At 46.2% G+C, this 21,758-nt stretch overlaps 1 protein-coding gene across 1 annotated transcript in view; it reads left to right on the top strand.

Moving 5' to 3' along the window:
* RLF (RLF zinc finger) overlaps positions 1–21,758 on the top strand; it is an 82,487-nt gene that overhangs the window by 43,913 nt on the left and 16,816 nt on the right. Inside the window, exons 5-6 of the mRNA XM_040337129.1 lie at positions 3,820–4,022; positions 10,230–10,366. Of these exons, the coding sequence (XP_040193063.1) occupies positions 3,820–4,022; positions 10,230–10,366 (340 nt within the window). The remainder of the gene's footprint in view (positions 1–3,819; positions 4,023–10,229; positions 10,367–21,758) is intronic.

Here is a 21,758-nt window from a genome sequence, read left to right as displayed (position 1 = left end):
AATCAGCGGTGCAGCAGTTGTCGACCCAGAAGTGGTCATCTCTTCGATTCTGCATGAGGGTTCTGGGTCTGATGGTGGTGAAGTCTTCCCTGGTGTGGTGGCTGACCTCTCCGGTGCTTCGGACCGGGAAGTCGTTTCTGCCGTGCCATTGGACAGTGGTCACGACGGATGCCACCTCTCTGGTTGTGGGGGGCGTTTGGGGCACCCAGTCAGCCCAGGGGCGCTGGACTCAGGAGGAGTCTCGCCTGCCAATCAACGTACTGGAGCTCCGAGCAATCAAGCTGTGCCTTGCCAGGCGGTCCCTGGATCTGCAGGGCCGACCGGTCAGGATCCAGTCCGACAACGCCACGGCCGTGGCATACGTCAATCATCAGGGAGGCACACGGAGCTCAGCTGCAGCGACGGAGGTCGTGCACATCCTTCGGTGGCCGAAAGGTCCGTTCTGGCTCTATCGGCCGTGTACATTCCGGGAGTACAGAATTGGCAAGCAGACTACCTAAGTCGCCAAACACTACTGGACCAAGGAGAGTGGTCGCTCCACCTGGAGGTGTTTCAGAGTCTGTGCCAACAATGGGGCACTCCAGACGTGGACCTTCTAGCATCCCATCTCAATCGGAAGGTGCCACGGTTCATGGCCAGGTCGAAGGACCTGTGGGCGGACGCATCAGACGCGTTGGTGGCACCTTGGGGTCACTATCGCCCAATTTACGCCTTCCCTGACATGTTTGGTATCCATTTACTCGGCGTAACATCTCTCACATTATTCAAAAAATTGAGCTAACTTTACTTTTGTTGAATTCATGAAACCGTTTTTCCCCTCCCAAAAAAAAGTTTGAAAAATTATTGCGCAAGTACCGTGCGAGAAAGTTGCAGTGACCGCCATTTTATTCCCTAGGGTGTCTGCTTAAAAAACATTATATATATATATATATATATATATATATATATATATATATATATATATATATATATATATATATATATATATATATATATATATATATATATATATATATATATATATATATATAAATAAATTAGGGCTGTGATTAATCGTTAATTTTTTTGATCGTTAATGGTGCAACGGATCGTAAATTATCCTAACGGGTCACCATATGCGGATCGGCACACCACGTGATCCGCAGAGCTCCGCTGCTACCTCAGCCGTGGGAAAGACTGCGGCTTCAGCCTAGCTCCCGGAGCGGCGGCCATCTTGGTCCACCCGGCGGTGGCCTAGGTGAGCCTAGAGCGGCGCGCTGACGTCATCACCCAAATAATGTGTGTCGATATTATAGTGTTTGGGGGTTCTGAGTAATTTTCTACCAAAAAAAAATCCTTTTTGCATGTAGGAGAAGAGTGACAGAATAGGCCCGGTAAGGAAGTGGTTAAAGAAGTGCAGCCAAAGCTTGTTTGGCTGTACTTCTCCTATGGGTCACAGGTGTGCAATTAGTTTTGCATGGACTGAAGTCCGCCCTCTGCTGACATCACAGATTTCAGTGAATGGATTGCGTCATCACAACAAACGTCTGGACTGATACCCGTCTTGGCCTCTCGGCGAGCCGCTGAGACCGCCGCTCCCCTCCCCAGCTCTGCACTCCAGCGAGGAGGGAGCGGAGAGCTGTGACTGACAGTCTTTTTGCTCTGGGGTTTTCTGACAGAGACACCGGGTGACAGATGCAGCATCGGACCAATGCTGCATCCACCGAGGTTAGTATGATTCACAAAAAAATAAAGCCCATACTTCTCTTTTAAGCAGACTATTGTTCAGAGAAAGACTGCGCCTTTTAGAGGTGTCTTGGCAGCAAGAGGTGACTTGAAAGATTGCCTGATAATGGTATAGGAGATGCGTTGAGGGAAGTTGAAATTCAGATATCTCTGAAAAGTTCTTGTTTCATAGAATCCAGATGAAAGTAAGAGGAAATTCTAGCCAATTCTTTAGCATGCTAGGCTTTGTGTTCTGTTGTTGGCAAAACATGGAGTTGCCATGGATCAGGAGATGTTGGGAAACCTAGGGAGATGGGTTGAGTTTCTTCCTAATCTCCTGCCAGGCCATAACAGTGTCTTGGATCAAAATATTTTGAAGAGCCTTTGTGAGGGATTGTATTTTACAGTGTAATATACTAAAAGGGTGGTAGGGATAGGCTTGGTCAGATTCCAGGACATGGCATAAACAGATGAATGGGAGCGCCAGTCTACACCATACCTAAGTAGACAAGCTAAGTTTTATACATCCTAATATGTAACTCCTCCTTCATTCTTTGGAAGTTGCAACTTGGATAGAGCATTAACTGGCCTTTCTTGCACAATAAAACGTTATTAAGCCCTACTACATCCTTTTGTTTTAAAAGGAGGGGGTGGTTAGTAAAGGATATAAAACAAGGGAAGCTCACAATTTTAACTAGATGGCCTCTTCTGAGGAACGACATGGGTAGAGTCATCCAAGCTCCCAATTGCTTCACAATTTCAGTGATCAAGGAAGGGAATTTGAGATCATAGAGAGAAGAGGGTTCCTTTCCTGTTTTTAAAACGATAAGCAATATAGTGTTAAGCCAGAGAGAATGAAGGTGTCCACCTGGATGAGGTATAGCAAGTGTGGGATAATGCCTCGCTTTTACCATTACACGCAATCCTGAGCAAGTGTTAAACCTTTCTCAAATGGACTGTAGAGTAATTAAAACTGAAAAGGGGTCAGATGTGAAGATTAGCATGTCGTTGGAAAATGTAATTCCCTGGGGCCAATGGAAATGCCATGGAGGGGAGCAGCGGTTATCCGGAATCTCAATGGTGGTTGCTAGGTTGAATAGAAGAGGAGATACTGGGCACCCTTGTCTCACACTTTTTTTTTTTTGTAAAGGGGTATAATTACCTTATGAGCCTCCTGTGGTGAAGTGCTGTGCAGACAGGCTGGAATACATTTTGCGGAAGCATTCTACAGTGCGACCTGCAAAACCTAATTTTGTCAAGATCATGAATAGCCAGTTAAATAACATTATGAAAGGCCTTTTTGTCATTTAATGTTTTATTGACAACATCCTCAAATGAATATAATTGGGCATACTCGGACCGTTCAAACTTTTAAATATTAGACGGGTATCTGCTTCCCCCGAAAGGTGGCAAATGTGACACCGGAGGGTGGGGAGGAATCCGGACAGTGGAAGTTCCAGTTTTGGGTGTAACTCCGCTTTAATCACATCCCAGCTTTAAAGCAGAGGTTATGGAGTGCTAGCCCTTCCAAAAATTATTGGGCAAAAACCTGGGTCTATAGAATCTTCAGAATATAAAGTATAATGGGTCTCCAGGATTTTATTCCCATTGGACTGCACAAGTTGGCCTGCGCCATCATTAAGAGCTAAGATATGGGAGAGTTTATATGGACCTTTTGGTAAGCCTAGCTATTTGCCAGATTAATTTCTAAATTTGAATAAAGTGGGTTAGAATTTTTTTTTATAGTTGTCAGTGCCATCGCTCGTCCCCCCCCCCCCCCATCTTGAGGGCATGTGGCCTGGTATGGTCCAGGAGATGCGTTCGGTCTTTAAGAAATGGCATTTGTGAGCTTTTGAATACCTTCAAATCATAAAACACATGTGATGGTCATGTAAAATGGAGTGGGCAGATGTCTCTTCATCCATTGCTTTTTAGTGAGACATTGACCAATCTTTGACGAGTCTAAAGTCCCCTCCCCCAGAGTAACTGTTTTTGTAAGCTTTGTTTCTAGTTCTTAATGTGAACTTGGTATCCATTCATGCATACATTCTACACAAATTTTGTTTTATATTGTATGTGCCATTCTTGATTTTTATTTTTTTTTGTCTTCCACAGTTAACTACTGGATTTTACAAGAAGGCCTCAACTTTCTCCAGTTGCGCATTAAACATTTAATGAAGACAAACTGTATCCAGCAAGCAATGCTACTCTCAAAAATATGTTACGATTCAGAATCGACTTCAAGTGATTCTTTTTTTCGACAGTCGTATATTACATGCTTGTGCACAATGTTACCAGATGATGAAGCCTTTAAAGAGGTACATACAAGCATTCCAAAGATGATTAGGGTGATGGTATTTGCTCCTATATTTCTTCAATTTTCTTTCGTTCAATAGATTTTTATTTTTCAAATACAGAGGCAGACAGAATACAATTACAATACGACAAAAGGTTGGGTCTACATAATTATAACATGTAACAAAATAAGCATGGTGTCAGCAACAAGGCTTCATTTTATTTTATGAAACCCAACAGTGGGCTGATTAATGGAAGTATACAAGCTAGTTAGTAGGGGAAGGGGAGGTATAGAAATGACCTAAGGAGTCTGTCGCTCAGGGAGTCCTACCTGTCCCGGGCACCCCTAATGTCTTCAATTGTCTTGATGTCATGTAAACAAAATGTGTACTTATAAATACAGACCTAAATCAAGATGGTGAAAGTGATTTGTAAATAGTTGTCTCTTATCGTCCATGGATGGACACAGCTCCTTAAATCTTGACATGTGGGTTATGTTCCCTGTTTACAGGAGAGGACTAGGCAGAAACATGTTAGATAATTAAATACATGTTACATTAACAGAGTTGAACAGCCCCACCCAGGGGGCGGTCCCTCCAGATCCAACCCTCCTCACTGCAGCATGCAGCCTCAGTTTCGTTCTGCTTAGCAAGGAGGACGTATGGCTCCCTTTGGGACCAGCGCCCTGAGGAGAACTTTTATTTTACCTTTTCTTGAAGGCTCTTCTTTCAACTGTCGGCTGAGAGACAGGGTGGATAATATAGGTCCTTGTAGTCTACTCAGTCCGACCAGCAAGCGTGGTCACACCTTTGCAAAGAGGCTGGGTCTGCCACGCCATACCCCATGACTCCTGGGGTGGCCGGTGAGCTTTGCTCCGAGGTCCACATATGATTGGGCTGTGGTGTTGTCTCACTCAACGGAGGACCGGGCCGACAGCTACCTCCATTGCGGTTGTAGTTCTGTCAGGAATGCGTCAGTGAGTCCTCGCTCGGACGGGTAAGTGCAGTCCCTCCCGCTTCGGTAGGTTGGTACGGCTGGGGTTCAGGGGTCCTCTTCTCCTCCCTTCCCCTTTTCCCTTGCTGCATTGCTAACATTGTCAGGGGGGCCTTCCCGAGGGGAGACTGTTATCTGGCCTGTGTTTTTTCTTTTTTTGTATGGGGCTTTCCTGTGAGGGGTTTGTCACTGTTAAAAACCCTAGGAGTCTTTTTCTGTTTAAACGCGACATTTTGCCACCATTTGGCTGACGCCATTTTTTGGGAGGTTTTTCAATTACATTGAAAACTCCCATTGGGGGCCATTTTTTCGCAGCCGCGCTACATTGCGGTCTGCCATTTTCCTTTGGCAGTGTTCTGAACGCTCGGCGGCCATCTTGGAGTAGTCCTGACCCCTAGCGCTGTATATGGCGCACACAGGTCCCTGCAGATGCCGCACAGTTATCTCACGGTTCTTTTCCTCTCGGACGCTGTGTGCTGCGAGCGGACGGCAGCGCTGGGCAGTCTCCTCCTGAGGTGAGTACCCTGGGTACCCCTGATCAGCGCAGCTAGTGGGTGAGAGGCCCTTCTGTTTGTAAGGACAGGTGTGCATATTATACATACACACTATGTAAATATTTTTAATATTTGGAGTCACTATCTGGGTCCTTCCCCCAACATGCTGGTGGTGGCAGCAGGTGTTGGCACCTGGGATTCCCACAGAGGTTTTAGTGTTCGTCCTGGACACGTTTGTGCCAGGGTGGGGGTGGACTGCGGATGTGCGGTAAGAGTGCCCCCTTCCCCCCTTATCCCCTGGGGAATGCTCTGTTATGGAGCCATGGACCAGGTACCTGGGTAGTAAAAAAAAAAAAGCAGGATAAGGCATTTATGGGTGCGCTTCTCACTGCTGCAAGGGACTCTCTTAAGCTGGATAGTGCAGCTGGGTTTCCGCCGAGGGCTCTGTCTTTTTTGGATAGTGTAGGTTTTTTCCTTCTGTGCCCTTCTTTGAGGCGGTATGAGAAAAGCCGCTGAGGGCTTTTGTAGTCCCTCACCGCCGGGCTGTTCAGTGCCCCTTTTAAGGAGAGCCTTTTCAAAAGGTGGGCTTCTTCTCCGTTGGTCGACCTTCCAGGTGTCATGTATAGGTGACCACACTCCCTATTGCGGGAACCCCCTCTTGTATGGATCTGACTGTTAGAAGATCCGAAATACTGACCCGTTCCATGTTTACCATGCTGGGGTCTGACTTGCGGCCTATTGTGGCCACTACTCTGGGGTCTCAGTCACTCACGGAGTCTGCGGTGAAGGTATTGGCATCACGCAATCGGTCTTCTCTCCGGGCACCCGCTGGTCCGGGGCCTGTGGGTAGCCTCCTTCGAGGCGGAACTGTATGCCCAGTTCCACACTCGGGTTTTCCAGGGGAAATACTGTCCAGGCAGTAAAAATCTCTGGTCTCTGAAATCATCAGATTCCGGTGCGCCAAATAGTCAGTCTCTGAGTTGGTGACGAAGATCCCCCGACTCTTTGGTCCAGGAAGTTGTTTCTTCCTTCCAGTGGTCGGTGTTTACGACGAATGCCAGCCTCACGGGTTGTGGGGGCACCTGGGGGGTGCAGACCGCCCTGAGTCGCTGGACTTCCTCCCGGAATGTGCCCACTCTCGTCTGGTCTCGTTGGCTACCCGGGGTCGGGCCTGGCTAGTGCCTGGGTGGGAGACCGCCTGGGAATACCAGGTGCTGTCTACCGTTCATTTTCCTACTATTTTAGCCGATGAGGCTATGATTCTCCTCGTGGTCGAGGAGGTTGCAAGGTCATCCGATCTGGTTTCAGCCGGACAACACCACGGCCGTGTCTTCGGTCTACCATCAGGTATACCGGCAGGTGGACTACTGGAGTCGCCAGATACTGGACCAGGGCGACTGGTCTTTGTGCTTGGTGTTTCGGCTCCCTTGCAGGAGGCCGCTCGTCTCCACTGCAAGGGTGTCAAAGTTAGTGGCCAGGTCTAGTGATCTGGTACAGACGCGTCAGTCGCGCTGGTGGCCCTGTGGGGTCTGTATCGGCGACTTTTTGCCGTTCCTTCATTGAAGTTGCTTCCTCGGCTGCTCCACAGAGTGGAGGCTGAGGAGATCCCGATGATTCTAATCGCTCCAGATTGACCTCGGCGTCCTTGGTATGCTGATATCGGGAGCCTGGTAGGGGAGGTACCCTGGCGGTTGCCAGGGCGGGAGGTGCCTCTGTCTCAAGGTCCCATACTTCCTCCTGTTGTACAGTCACTGACTTGCTCAACATGGCTATTGGAAGCCAGACTTTAAGTGACCGGGGTCTGTCCGACTCGGTCATCTCAACAATGCTGAGGGCATAGTAGTCTTCTCCTGGAGGATCTACCGTTTCACCTGGCAGGCCTACATCTCTTGGTGAAGGGATGGAGTGACGTCCACGGACGTACTGTGTCCAGGGTCCTGCTGTTTTTACAGCTTGGAGTGGATCTAAAAACTGCTTAAAGCACCGTTTTGGGGCAGATTTCGGCCTTGTCTTGTGTTCTTTCAGTGGCCTTTTGCGGCCTGTTCCCTGGTGGGTCCCTTTTTGTGTGCAGGGGGTTTGTCATATACTTTTCCCTCTTGGCCCATCTCATCCCCCATGAGTTTTGACTCTGGTGCTCTCGGTTCTTCAGGAACCTTCCTTTTTGGAAACAGAGATTTTTCTCTTGACACTGTCTCAGAAGGTGGCCCCTTTAGTGGCCTTTACCTCTGTTTGTTAGAGGGGTTTCTGAGTTGGCGGTCTTGTCTTGCAAGCCGCCATGCTTGATCCTCCATAAGGATTAGGTGGTGGTGCGCCCACGACTTTCCGTACTTTAGGCGTAGTACGTGTTTTTCAGGGGGGGGGGGGTACCAGTCTGCTACGGCTCCATTTTAGAGATCTGACTCTTTTGTGTCGGTGTCTGGTCCACAAAAGGGGCCTAGCGGTCTCGTCGACCACCATTTCTCGGATCAGGCAGGCTGTCATACAGGCCTACGCTGTTAAGGGGCGGGCCCCCCTTTTCGGTCACGGCACTTGGTGCTTCCTGTTTTTTTTTTTTTTTTTTTTTTTTTTACATCATGCGTCGGTCTCACAGGTGTGCGAGGCGGCGACTTGCTCGTCCGTTCACGCTTTTTCCAGAATTTACATGGTTGCTGTGAGTGCATTTTCTGATGCTTTTTTTCAGCCGCTAGTTTTTGCAGGCGGCCGTTTAAAGTTGCACCTCCTCCGTTGAGGCGTACTGCTTGTTTTGGGGTGAAGTTAAAGTTGGTTTTACTGATATATTTCCCACCCCTCGTTTTTGACACTGCTTGGGGACGTCCCACTTGTCAAGATTTCAGGAGCTGTGTCCGTCCATGGACGATAAGAGAAAATATGATTTTTTTTTTTTTGTACTCCCCGTAAAATCCTTTTCCCTGAGTCCATGGACGGACACAGCTGCCACCCCTCCTTTTTTAGGTTTGTACTGCTTGTTACGAACTGAGGCTGCATGCTGCAGTGAGGAGGGTTATGTCTGGAGGGACCGCCCCCTGGGCGGGGCTGTTCAACTCTGTTAATGTAACATGTATTTAATTATCTAACATGTTTCTGCCTAGTCCTCCTCCTGTAATCAGGAAACTTAACCCATTTGTCAAGATTTAAGGAGCTGTGTCCGTCCATGGACTCAGAGAAAAGGATTTTATGGTGAGTACAAAAAATCCTATTTTTTTTTTTTATTCTTTTGTTTTTTTGTTGAATAACATGTCATACTTGCCTGCTCTGTGCAATGGTTTTACACAGAGCAGCCCGATTTACCCTTTTCTGAGGTCCCAAACAGTTGCTATGGGGTCACTCATGCAGACTCTATCCCAGGCTGTGCTGTGTGTCCCTGCTTCTCGCTCCACTATTGATGTGTTGATTAGATAAATAATTTATGGGCTAAACAATAGGGTTCCTTCTCTTCCCTGTAAGACTCATTCTACAAACGTAATTCTTTATAGACTTCTTACCATCAGGCATCTGTTTCCCAGGCTGACAAGACATCCACCTGATCTTCTGTTCATACATTTAAAGTGTTTTTTTTTTTTTTTTTTTCATTTTGGATAGAGTAAGGCATTTCTTAATGGTATGCCCAACGTGGGCTTTAGTCAACTGTCCTGGATCTGTTGCCCGCCCACTTAAAGGCTCAACTACCTTTCACAAATATTACATAACCAATCCCCTTCCCGATGAGCAAGATACAATATCTAAAGGCACAGAGGGCCCTAATCTGTCAAGAGGTGACCTAAAAATACCAAAAATGTAATCCCAATATTAAAATCTCCTTTTAAGGAAGTTACCCTCACCTGGACATTGAGTTCCTCAAATATGTATATATGACACATAAGCAATACAAGGGAGAAGAGCTAACAGACCCTACAATTTGTGCTGGGGAAAAAGCTATAACAACAATGGCAGGGGATAGTTCATTGAGACCTTTTGGGGACCATAGTGCCTAGCACAAAGATTTACCTAGCCTATTTTATATATATTTGTGCTTTTGTATTGCTACAAAACTGAAGGCATGATTGAGGTAGAATGGGGTTATGCAGGGCTGCGCTTTAGGTTTACCTGTGCCAGTGTCTCCTGGAGGTGGAACAATAACTCCTCAATTGTCTTAGCCTGTGATGCACAAGTAAGACAAACATCCTATATATTTTTTTTTTTTTCATACTTGGAACGGTCTTTAAACGAAAAAAAATCTGGAAAATGTGCATGCATTGCAGAGATGTACTACATTATTTTGTGTGGGGTTTTTTTTTTTTTAAATATATAACCTGGACATATACTTAAAGGGGTTGTAAAAGTAAACAATGTTTTCCCTAAATAGCTTCCTTTACCTTAGTGCAGTCCTCCTTCACTTACCTAATTAACTACACACAGTAATGCAAGGCTTTCTCCCTGGTGTAGAGAAAGCCTCTTGAGGGGGGGGAGGGGGCAAGCAGGAGGGTCTATACTTTTCAGATAAAGGAGCTGTGTGTTAGTGGGCGTCCTGACACACCAGAGAAAGCCTCGCATTACTGTGTGGAGTTGGACAGAAGAACAGGAAGTGAGGATTTCTCAGAAGAAATAAGGACATTTAAAAGCAAAATCGAAGGATGAGGTAAGTGAAGAAGGACTGCACTAAGGCAAAGGAATTTATTTAGGGGGGGAAAAAATTCCTTTTACAACCCTTTAACAATTTGCCAATCAATTTAATTGTAGCATTGAAAATTGTTTTGCATCTTATAGATTTCTAAGATGGCTGGACAAGATGTATTGGATGCGATTTGTAATCTGGAATCTGAGGGACAGATTAACACTGCATTTATTCTGTGCACCACATACCTTACTCAGCAGCTGCAGAATGAAGTAGCATCCTGCTCCTGGTAAGCAGTGTTTTTATGTAAATCTCTTTTGTATAAAAACTCAAGATTTATCTGTAGATCATACAGATATCTCACATATTAAATACTCTTTTATGCCTTTTGCTTAAGTTTTATTTTTATTCCAGTATAAAAGTTAATATAAACAGGGCAACGCAAATGTTAATTTGCTTGTGGGTGACCGCTAGAAGTGCCGGTTCACACTGGGGCAGCAAGACTTGCCGCGCGACGCTGCAAGGCGATCTTCACACGACTTCAGAGGCGACTTGCAAAATGACTTCTGTATTGAAGTTAATGCAAGTCGCCCTGAAGTTCCAAAGTCGTACAGGAGCCTTTTTCTAAGTTGAAGCGACTTAAGTCGCTCCTATTAGAACGGTTCCATAGTACAGAACGGAGCGTGACTTGTAGCCTGACAAGTCGCCTCTGTGTGAACCAGCACTTAAGTGTTCTTGCATTGAGGAGGAGGATATCTGTCTCTCTTTGCAGTTAGAAATAGCAAGGGGGGGGGGGGGGGGCAGGACAATGTTATCATGGGAGACTTCAACTATCTTGAAACTGATTGGACAGACAGAATGGCGCACTTAACCAACGCTCGTTATTTCTTGGCCGTATTGCAAGACCATTTAATGACTGAAATGGTGGTAAAAATACTCTGCTGGATCTTCTAACTACAAACGCCAAACTCCTTGCAAATGTGGAAGTGAGAGATCATTTAGGCAATCATGATCAGAGTAATCACGTTTGCCATATAGGAAAGTGAGGCACAAGGGTAGAAACATAACATTTAAAACTAAACTCTCCTTTTGTTTTCAGCCATGGAAGTTGCCATCTTGGCCTGATCTTCAACTGCCATGATGCTGCACTTGTGATCAGTTATGACTTTAGACTTTTGATGGTTTGCAAGTGTGGTTGAGAGCACAACCAATGTGAATGTTACTTTTTCAGCACAATATGGAATTTGCTTTTTGAAACTTTTAAATCGATAGGTTTAGTTTTGCTTAAAATTTCAAAAGAGTCAACTTTGCCAAGCTGCACTGCATACTACATGATGCTAAATGAGATCAAATTCTTGAAACTAGGAATACTAAAGAAAAGTGGGAGTGGTTTAAGGACACATTACACACTATTTCTGACATTTGTTTTACAAATCAGTATTTTTTTGCTTGAAAATTACTCGGAACCCCCAAACTTTTATATATTGTTTTTTTAGCAGAGACCATAGAGAATAAAATGGCGGTTGCAATATTTTATGTCACACTGTATTTGCGCAGTGGTCTTTCAAACCAATTTTTTGGTGAAAAAATGCATATTAACCCCCTTAGAACCGAGCGTACGCACCCACGATTGTCAGAGCGAGAGCTCCTAGCACTAGACCACCTCTGCAACTCTAACCTGGTAACCACTCCTTGCAATAGCCAAGCAGCTGCTTAGCTGAATTTGTTGGTATTATAAGGGCGCCAAAAAAGCTCTAAAAAAACAATACCTGGGTGATGTCAACAGCTGCGGGCATCACCCCGTAAACCACTTTAGCAAAATAATGTACAAGTACACGATTTTGCGTGAAGTAGTTAATGAGAAAACAAAATCTTTCTTTTAAAAATATGTCTGAAGGGTCACAAACAGCATTTCAAAGCTAAAAAGAATTTGTAAGAAATGCAAGAGTGATCAGGCCTGCTAAAATAGATTACGAGAGACACATTGCTGAGGAGAGTAAAAAATGCATGCCTGTGGGTTCTGTATTGGACCTCATGATGTCAGAGGACCTGAAACCTTCAGAACATAAGGGAGGAAGAGGCTATTGGGACTGGTCTTGCAGCCTGCAGGTACCCTATGGGAAAGTCTGACTCTAAAGCTTGGGTATACACACAGAGGTTTTTTATTTTTCATTCAACCAGCTGGTTAAAAAAAAAAAAACTGAAACATCCACTTAAAGCGGGGTTCCAACCACAATTCGCATTTTTTAAATGTATGTCCTTTCATCATGCGTTTTTTATAATATAAATCTGGTCACTTACTATTTTACAAGCCGCCGCCGCTCCGCATAGTTATTCAAAAAATAAAGTTTATAAAACTATGTCCACACCGTTGTCATTTTGCTTGTGGGCATTGTGAAGCCCACAAGCACTTCCTGGAAGTCTTGGATGGGGAGTTATAATGGGGTAGCACACTGCATCCTGGGAAATTATGACACACATTTCTCAGGAGCATTAGCGTGCTGAGGAGCCGAGGGAGATGTCAGAATCCTAGGTGATTCCGAAGGCAGATTTCGTGGAACTGCATAGCAACAGGCACTTCCACTTCTTCTTTTTTTTTTAGGTCTAATGAGCACAATAATGAAGAAAACATTTGGGATGGAAACTCCACTTTAAGAGTGGATGCAGGTATTTCCCCTACGGCGCTGTTGTATTCTGAGATCAAGAGCGTAAGCTCTTTCCAGTAATGGGGCACCCCAACTTATCAGTGGGAAGAGGTTTGTCCGCTCCTGGTCCTAGGAAATCTCAGATTTCTGGATCCAGAGTGTCATTTCTAAGGGCTTCAAGCTGGAGTTTCGAATGCTTTTTCCTTCCGACTTCGTGCTTTCAAACTTGTCCCCTTTCCACTAAGATGTGTGGATGTTGGTACTTTTTCCATTCAGCAGTTTCTGTCTCAGGGAATCTCTACCCCTGGACCAAAATGGGAATGTTTTCAAGGCTTCTACTCAAACCCCTTTACAGTTCCCGACTCAGATGGAGTGGTCCAGCCCGTTCTGGATCTAAAAACCCCACTTATTGGTTCACAAGTTCTACATTGTAACCAGGTAAGTCTTTGCCCTTCTCCAGGGAGACTTTCTGCCTTCAGTATGACATTCGGGATGCTTACTTGCACATTCCTATCTTTCGATCCAGTCAGCACTACCTGAATTTTGCAGTGGGTGATCAGCATTAGTAGTTTATCACCATTCCTGTTGACCTGTGCACATCCCCTCCGCTTTTACCAAGACGTTTCTTTCAATATTGTTGCAGCAAAATATTCTGGCATACCTTTTTTTTTTTTTTTTTTTAACCACCCAAATGCATCGGACCTACAGGGTCAGACTCTCTTACTTGGATTACCAACACAGCACGAGTCAAAAAAGCCAGGATGCCTTCTTGGTACAGATCACCAGTTCAGAGGAATATGATCCTTTCTTGGCTAAACAATGTGTTTTGACACTTTATCTGGATCCTGGAAAATAGGTTCTCTATCCAGTGGTGTTTCCAAGCCTTTGCTGCTGGTGGGGTACGCTAAATGTGGAACTCCTGGTATCCAGATCGAGCAACAAATTGGACAGGGTTGTTACCGGGTCCAAGGACCCTTGGGCATTTGTGCCGAATGCTCAAATTATGACGTGGGAAAAGTTCACTTTAAAATGTCCCTCCAGATCATCTTCATCCTCTGCAGGATTCCAGTAATTTATTGCACTAGATTGACCCAGGAGAATGTGGTAAGCGGGCGTTTGGCAGACTAGCCTAATTTGGCTTGGCTGGATCTAAAACATTCTGTTTCTCAGTTACTGGCTTTAACAGCATGACTAATGAAAACCTGTTACCTATGAGACCAGGTCCTGTGATTTCGATCATCTGCACACACCTTCTTGATGGCTAGGAAGTCGACTTTTTGTAAAGTCTACCATTGCATCTGAAAGGGTCTGTTTTGATTGGTCTGAGGCAAAAAATAATAATCATTCTTTCTCTTATCGTCCATGGACGGACACAGCTCCTTAAATCTTGACAAGTGGGTTATGTTCCTGTTCACAGGCGAGGACTAGGCAAAAACATGTTAGACAATTAAATACATGTTACTTTAACAGAGTTGAACAGCCCCGCCCAGGGGGCGGTCCCTCCCAGACATAACCATCCTCCCTGCAGTATGCAGCCTCAGTTTCGTTCTGCCTAGCAAAGGAGGACGTATGGCTCCCTTTGGGCCCAACGTCCTGAGGAAAATGTAATTTCATTTTTTCTTGAGAGAATCTTCTATCAACTGTCGGCTGTGAGACATGCTGTATATTATAGATCCTTGTAGTCTCCTCAGTCCGGCCAGCGAGCATGAGCACACCTTTGCAAAGAGGCTGGGTCTGCCACGACATACCCCATAACTCCTGGGGTGGCCCATATATGTCCCCCTCTTGGCCCACCTCTCTCCCCACTGTTCTTATGATCTCCTCATTGCTCGCTACAAAACTGAGGCTAGTTATGTAAGGGATGTCCCAACAGCTTTTTTTTTTTTTGCCAGTTTTCAGTCACCTGATGGTACCTGAAGAAAATAAATTGTGACAAAATAAGTATGTGTAACATACGAAAATCTAATAAATAGTGAAAACACTTAGTGAATGTCCTTAGACACAGGAAGCCCCTGTCATCTGAACACAGAAGGGCTATCGGGATTCCAGAAAGTATAACAGGTGAATGTTCATATAATAAAGTCCAAGAAAAAAAGTGACATCCACGCAGATGCAGTCCGATCTCAACGGAACATAGGATGATGGTTAACACTGGTGTGACATGCAGTTGAAGACCTCCACCAAACACATATGCAAGTCTGCTTCCCAGATGGAAATGGTCCCTGTATTAGAAGAGACCAAAAACGGCATATAGCAATCGACAAGCGGCTGAGCTTGGAGGGAGGGGAGGGCGATTCAGCTAAGATCATCCAACAGTATCTCCAGTGGGAATGGTCACATGTGCATAAAAAAGAGATGCCTCGATAGTGTAAAATTACTTAACGTTTATTTGTACAAAATGATTAAGAAATGCACTCACATTTTGCAGCATAAAAAAGGCCTTAAACCTGCAGCTCTGGCCAGCGGCATGCAGGTAACCCATGTAGTTCCGAGTAGTCCAATGGAGTGATGGCAGTGTGCCACTCGCTACGCCCTGACTAGTTTCGTGGCAAAAAGCACTTCCTCAAAGGGCACGTGCTTTTTGAGGAAGTGCTTTTTGCCACGAAACTAGTCAGGGCGTACCGAGTGACATGTGACCATTCCCACTGGAGATACTGTTGGATGATCTGAGCTGAATCGCCCTCCCCTCCCTCCAAGCCCAGCCGCTTGTCGATTGCTATTTGCTATATGCTGTTTTTGGTCTCCTCTAATACAGGGACCATTTCCATCTGGTAAGCAGACTTGCATATGTGTTTGGTGGAGGTCTTCAACTGCATGTCACACCAGTGTTAACCATCATCCTATGTTCCGTTGAGATCGGACTGCATCTGGGTGGATGTCCCTTTTTTTTTTCTTGGACTTTATTATATGAACATTCACCTGTTATACTTTCTGGAATCCTGATAGCCCTTCTGTGTTCAGATGACAGGGGATTCCTGTGTCTAAGGACATTCACTAAGTGTTTTATTTTATTCACTGTGGATTGTGTTTTCACTATTAATTAGATTTTTGTATGTTACACATACTTATTTTGTCACAATTTATTATTCACCGATCATTAGCGCGGTTTATTTTCTTTTTCCATACATTGTTACTTTGTTTATATGACACAGTTTAACCGCAGCTTAATTTCTTTGCATTTTCACATGCACTTTTGATTCAATTTATGTTTATATAGATTAGCGCAATTTATACCACTTTTTTCCTACCTGATGGTACCTGCATAAAGCCATGGTAAATGGCAATGATTCTGTGTCCTATACTATATGCCAAGAAATGTATTACTGGTAAGTCAAAAGAACTATTCTGTCATGGGTGCAATCAAAACAAATTCAGATAATTAGGACAAGATGAGACCTCTTCTGCCATCATGTACATTTTGCTGCAGGTGCTGAAAAGAAACCCTTTCAGCTATACTAATGTTAAATTGGTAACTCAGCATGTATGCCCTTTACAAAATAATCTGGAGTGGTTGACTGGGAACAAAGAGAAGGCAAATTGTATTAAATACTTTCTTCAGCTCTGTGTATACAAAAGAGCATGAGAGAACTCAAGTCCATAATGGGGAGGGTATTGACACAACCCCAAATGATCAACCATGGCTTAAAAGTATTATGGGCCAGAAATATTTTGATAGAATAAGAGGATAAAGCACCTGGACCAGATGGCATACACCCATGGATCCTAAAATAATTGAATTGAGCTCTGGTTTCAAATGTTGGGACTTGTTAATGACTGGAATAGTACCACTGGATTGGCATAAGACCAATGTGGTGTTTATATTTAAAGGATCAAAATCTTTACCAAGTAACTACAGCTGCACGATTAATCATTAAAGAATCAAGATCGTGATTCAACTCTCCTCACGATCTTAAAATGTCGTTTCTCTTTCGGTCATGGACGGACACAGCTCCTTTATTCTTGACAGTAGGGTTTATATGCCCTCTATCAGGAGAGGATTAGGCAGACATGTTAAACGGTTAAAACATGCAACAGCAAAGCTGAACAGTACCGCCCAGGGGATGGTCCCTTTGGCTATAACCCGTCACTCTGCATCTAGCAGCTCAGTTTTCTCTTCCGTTCATGGACGGACACAGCAGCAATTGACCTTAGGGTTATCTACCTTCCTTTCAGGAGATGACTAGGCAGAAAAAACAGCACTTCAAGTCCCAGGGGGTGGGTACATCCCTCTCTCTGCATCATGCAGCCCCAGTTTTTTTATGCCTAGCATAAGGAGAAGACATGGTTGCTATTTTTTTGCTTTTATTTTATTTTTTCCGGCATTTTTGGATCCTGGGATCTTCAATCAACTGCCGACTGGGTGACAGACTGGATCCTCGATCCTTGTAGTCCCCCCATGTTCGGCCATCGAGCGTGTGCCGGCCTTTAGCTACGTGCTGGGCCGTCCACGACATGCCCCGTTGCTCCAGCGGTGGCCAGTGAGCTATATGCTCCAGGGCATACATATGACCGGTCTCTATGTCCGTGTCACAGTGTGCCGGGCTGACAGCCATGCCGTAACTACTGCGGACGTTGGGTCTGTCTGGAATACCTTTTGGGTTCCGCAAGCCGCCCCCGCAAAAGTGTTTCCTTGTGTTCCTTATCTGGACAAATTGTTGTACAAGGAATGGGATCGGCCGCAGAAAGTTTTTGCTGTTCCAAAATACTTTGCGGTCCATTACCCACATTTTTAGGAAATCCTCCTCAAACGGGTATCTCCTCCGTCAGTGGACACCCCTGTGTCCAGACTGAACAAGGCTACCACGTTGCCTGTGGAAGGGGCTCCCGCTTTTAAGGACCCCGCAGATAGGAGAGCCGAGGCCCGCTCCATGTTCACAGTGGTGGGGTCGGCGGTGAGACCGGTCTTGGCCGGGGCTCTAGTGCCGCAGACACTTACCGAACGGGCAAAGTCCTTGCTGCAGGAGCTGGAGGCGCAGAATGCTCCTGAGCTCTGTGTGGAACTGGCCGATCAGTTGGTGCAAGGCCTAAAGTTTGTCTGTGAGTCGGCCCTGGATACGCTTCCCTTGCTCTCCAGGGCCTCCGCAGTGGTGCTACGCCGCCTTGTGTGGCCGAAGTGTTGGTCTGCGGACCAGTCTTCTAAAAAGGCCTTGATGGATTTACCCTTTAACCACTTTAGCCCCGGGCCTGTTTTTCAGATTCGGTGTTTACGAGACTAAAACATGTTTTTTTGCTAGAAAATTACTTAAAACCCCCAAACATTATATATATGTTTTTTTCTAACACCCTAGAGAATAAAATGGCAGTCATTGCAATACTTTTTGTCACACCGTATTTGGGCAGCGGTCTTACAAGCGCACTTTTTTTGGAAAAAATTCACTTTTTTAAATTAAAAAAATAAGACAACAATAAATTTGGCCCAATTTTTTTATATATTGTGAAAGATAATGTTACGCCGAGTAAAATAATACCCAACATGTCACGCTTAAAAATTGCGCCCGCTCGTGGCATGGCGTCAAACTTTTACCCTTAAAAATCTCGATAGGCGACGAAAAAATTCTATAGGTTTCATTTTTTGAGTTACAGAGTAGGCCTAAGGCTAAAATGATTGCTCTCGCTCTAACGATCGCGGCGATACCTCACTTGTGTGGTTTGAACATCGGTTTCATATGCGGGCGCTACTCGCGTATACGTTCGCTTCTACGCGCGAGCTCGTCGGGACGGGGCGCTGACATTTTTTGGGGGTTTTCGCATTTATTTTTATTTATTTTACAATTTTTTAACACTGAAATAAAAAAAATAAAAAAATTATCACTTTTATTCCTATTACAAGGAATGTAAACATCCCTTGTAATTGAAAAAAGCATGACAGGTCCTCTTAAATATGAGATCTGGGGTCAAAAAGACCTCAGATCTCATATTTAGGCTTAAATGCAAAAAAAATAAATAAATTTGGAAATGTCATTTTTTCAAATGACAAAAAAAAAAATGTTGCTTTAAGACGCTGGGCGGGACTGACGTTTTGACGTCACTTCCGCCCAGCAGAGCCGTCCGGTGAAGGAGATTTTTCCTTCAGTCTCGTCACCAGCCGAACGGTCCCGATCGCCTCTGCCGCTACCGACGGCTACGGTAAGCAGCGGAGGGGGGGCCCCTCTCCCGCCACCGATAACGGCGATCTTGCGGCTAATCCGCCGCGGAGACCGCCGTTATCGTGTACCGGACTGCCCACTGAAGAGATGAATATCTCGATTGTGGCAGCAGCTGCTGCCGTTACCGAGATATTCATCTTTAAAGTGATGACGTATAACGACGGTGGGCGGTCGGTAACTAGTTAAGGAGATTCTGTCACGTTGGGACAAGCTCCCGTCTTCTCCGGATTAACAGGTTCAGTTGAGACATCTGGTCAAGTCTTCCCTGGTGTGTTGGCTGACGTCTCCGGTGCTTTGGACCGGGAAGTCTTTTCTGCCTTGCCGCTGGACAGTGGTCATGACGGATGCCAGCCTCTCCGGCTGGGGGGGGGGGGGGTTTGGGGCACTCAGTCAGCCCAGGGGTGCTGGACTCAGGAGGAGTCCCGCCTGCCGATGAATATTCTTGAGCTCCGAACAATCAAGCTGTACCTTGCCAGGTGGTCCCTGCAGGAGCTGCAGGGCCGACTGGTCAGGATCCAGTCCGACAACGCCACGGCCGTGGCGTACGTCAATCATCAGGGAGGCACAAGGAGCTCAGCTGCAGCGAGGGAGGTCGCGCACATCCTTCGGTGGGCCGAAAGGTCCGTTCCGGCTCTGTCGGCCGTGTACATTCCGGGAGTTCAGAATTGGCAAGCACACTTCCTAAGTCGCACAACTCTGGATCAAGGGGAGTGGTCTCTCCACCCGGAGGTGTTTCAGGGTCTGTGCCGAAAATGGGGCACTCCAGACGTGGACCTTCTAGCGTCCCGCCTCAACCGGAAGGTGCCACGATTCGTGGCCAGGTCAAGAGACCCGTGGGCGGATGCGTCAGACGCATTTGCTCCTTGGGGTCACTATCGCCTGATTTATGCCTTCCCTCCTCTGAAGCTTCTTCCTCGGCTGCTGCGCAGGGTGGAAGCCGAAGGGATTGCAACAATCCTGATCGCCCCAGATTGGCCGTGCCACTCCTTGTTACGCAGACCTGGTGCATCTGGTGGCAGACGCCCCATGGCGTCTACCCCTGAGAGAAGATCTTCTGTCGCAGGGTCCGATCTTCCATCCTGCTTTACAGTCGCTAGCTTTAACGGCATGGCTGTTGAGAGCCAGATACTGAAGGACCGAAGGCCTGTCGGGCTCAGTGATCTCTACCATGCTGCGCGCAAGGAAGTCTACTTCACAAAAGATTTACCATTGTACGTGGAAAGCCTACATCTCTGTGTGAGGAGATGAAGTGGCACCCTCGTACATACATGGTGTCCCGGATTCTGCTGTTTTTACAGCGGGGAGTGGATCAAGCTCTCGCCTTGAGCACGGTCAAGAGCCAGATATCTGCTCTGGCAGTTTACTTTCAGCGTCCCTTGGCAGCGTACTCCTTGATACGCACGTTTGTGCAGGGGGTCCGCCATGTGGCTCCTCCGGTGCGCCCTCCACTGCCCACATGGGACTTGAATTTTGTCCTCTCGGTGCTTCAGCGAGCTCCCTTTGAGGACATTCGGAAGATCCCTTTGTTGACTGTCACAAAAGGTGGGTTTTCTGGTAGCTATTACCTCAATCAGACGGGTGTCTGAACTGGCGGCCTTGTCCTGCAAGGCCCCCTACTTGGTCATCCATCAGGATAAGGCGGTGCTGCGTCCGCAGCCCTCTTTTCTTCCAAAGGTCGTTTCGGCCTTTCACATTGAGGACGTTGTTCTTCCATCCTTATGTCCTCAGCCGAAGAACCCGAAGGAGGCCATTTTGCATTCCCTGGATGTGGTTCGGGCCCTGCGAGTTTTACTTATCGGCCACGGCTCCGTTCCGGAAGTCGGACTCGCTGTTTGTGTCAGTGTCTGGTCCCAGAAACTGTCTCGCAGTCTCGTCGGCCACCATTTCCAGGTGGATCCGACAGGTTGTGCTTCAGGCCTATGCCCTAAAGGGGCGGGCGCCTCCTTTTCGGGTCACGGCGCATTCGACCAGGGTGATCGGTGCCTCTTGGGCTTTCCGACATCAAGCCTCGGTGTTAAAGGTGTGTAAGGCAGCGACCTGGTCGTCGGTCCACACTTTCTCAAAGTTTTACAAGGTGGATGTGAGTGCATCTTCTGATGCCTCCTTCGGCCACAGGGTGTTACAGGCGGCAGTTTAAGGTTGGAGTTACTCCGTTGAGTAACTCCGGTTTTGTTTGGGGTGAAGCTTGGTTTGCTGTGTTTTTCCCACCCCTCGAGATTTTTTTACACTGCTTAGGGACGTCCCTAAGGTCAATTGCTGCTGTGTCCGTCCATGAACGGAAGAGAATATAGGATTTTTGTACTCACCGTAAAATCCATTTCTCTGAGTTCATGGATGAACACAGCACCCTCCCCTCTGTTTGTACTGCGTGTTACGAACTGGGGCTGCATGATGCAGAGAGGGATGTATTCGGGGGACCCGCCCCCTGGGAGGTGCTATACTGAAGTGTTTTAACACTTGAAGTGCTGTTTTTTCTGCCTAGTCCTCTCCTGAAAGGAAGGTAGGTCAATTAATGCTGTGTCCATCCATGAACTCGGAGAAATGGATTTTACGGTGAGTACAAAAATCCTATTTTTTTTCTGCCTAGCATAGGAGAAGGACCTGGCTCCCTATGGGGACCATTGGTCCTGGAGATTTATCTTTTTATTTTTTTATTTTATACTTTTTTGATCCTGTGATCTACTATTAACTGCTCGCTGGGTGACAGGCTGGATAATATAGATCGTTGTAGTCTCCCCAGTCCAGCCATTGAGCGTGAGCAGACCTTTAGCTACGCGCTGGGTCAGCCACGACATACCCCTTTGCTCCAGGGGTCACCGGTGAGCTATGCTCCGGGGCACACATATGACCAGACTACGGCTGTCCGAGTCAAAGTGGGCCGTGGCCGACA

Source organism: Rana temporaria, chromosome 2 (genome assembly GCF_905171775.1).
Source record: "Rana temporaria chromosome 2, aRanTem1.1, whole genome shotgun sequence".
NCBI lineage: Eukaryota > Metazoa > Chordata > Amphibia > Anura > Ranidae > Rana > Rana temporaria.
The sequence above is the reverse complement of the archived record's forward strand: the minus strand, read 5'-3'. Positions and strand labels throughout refer to the sequence as shown.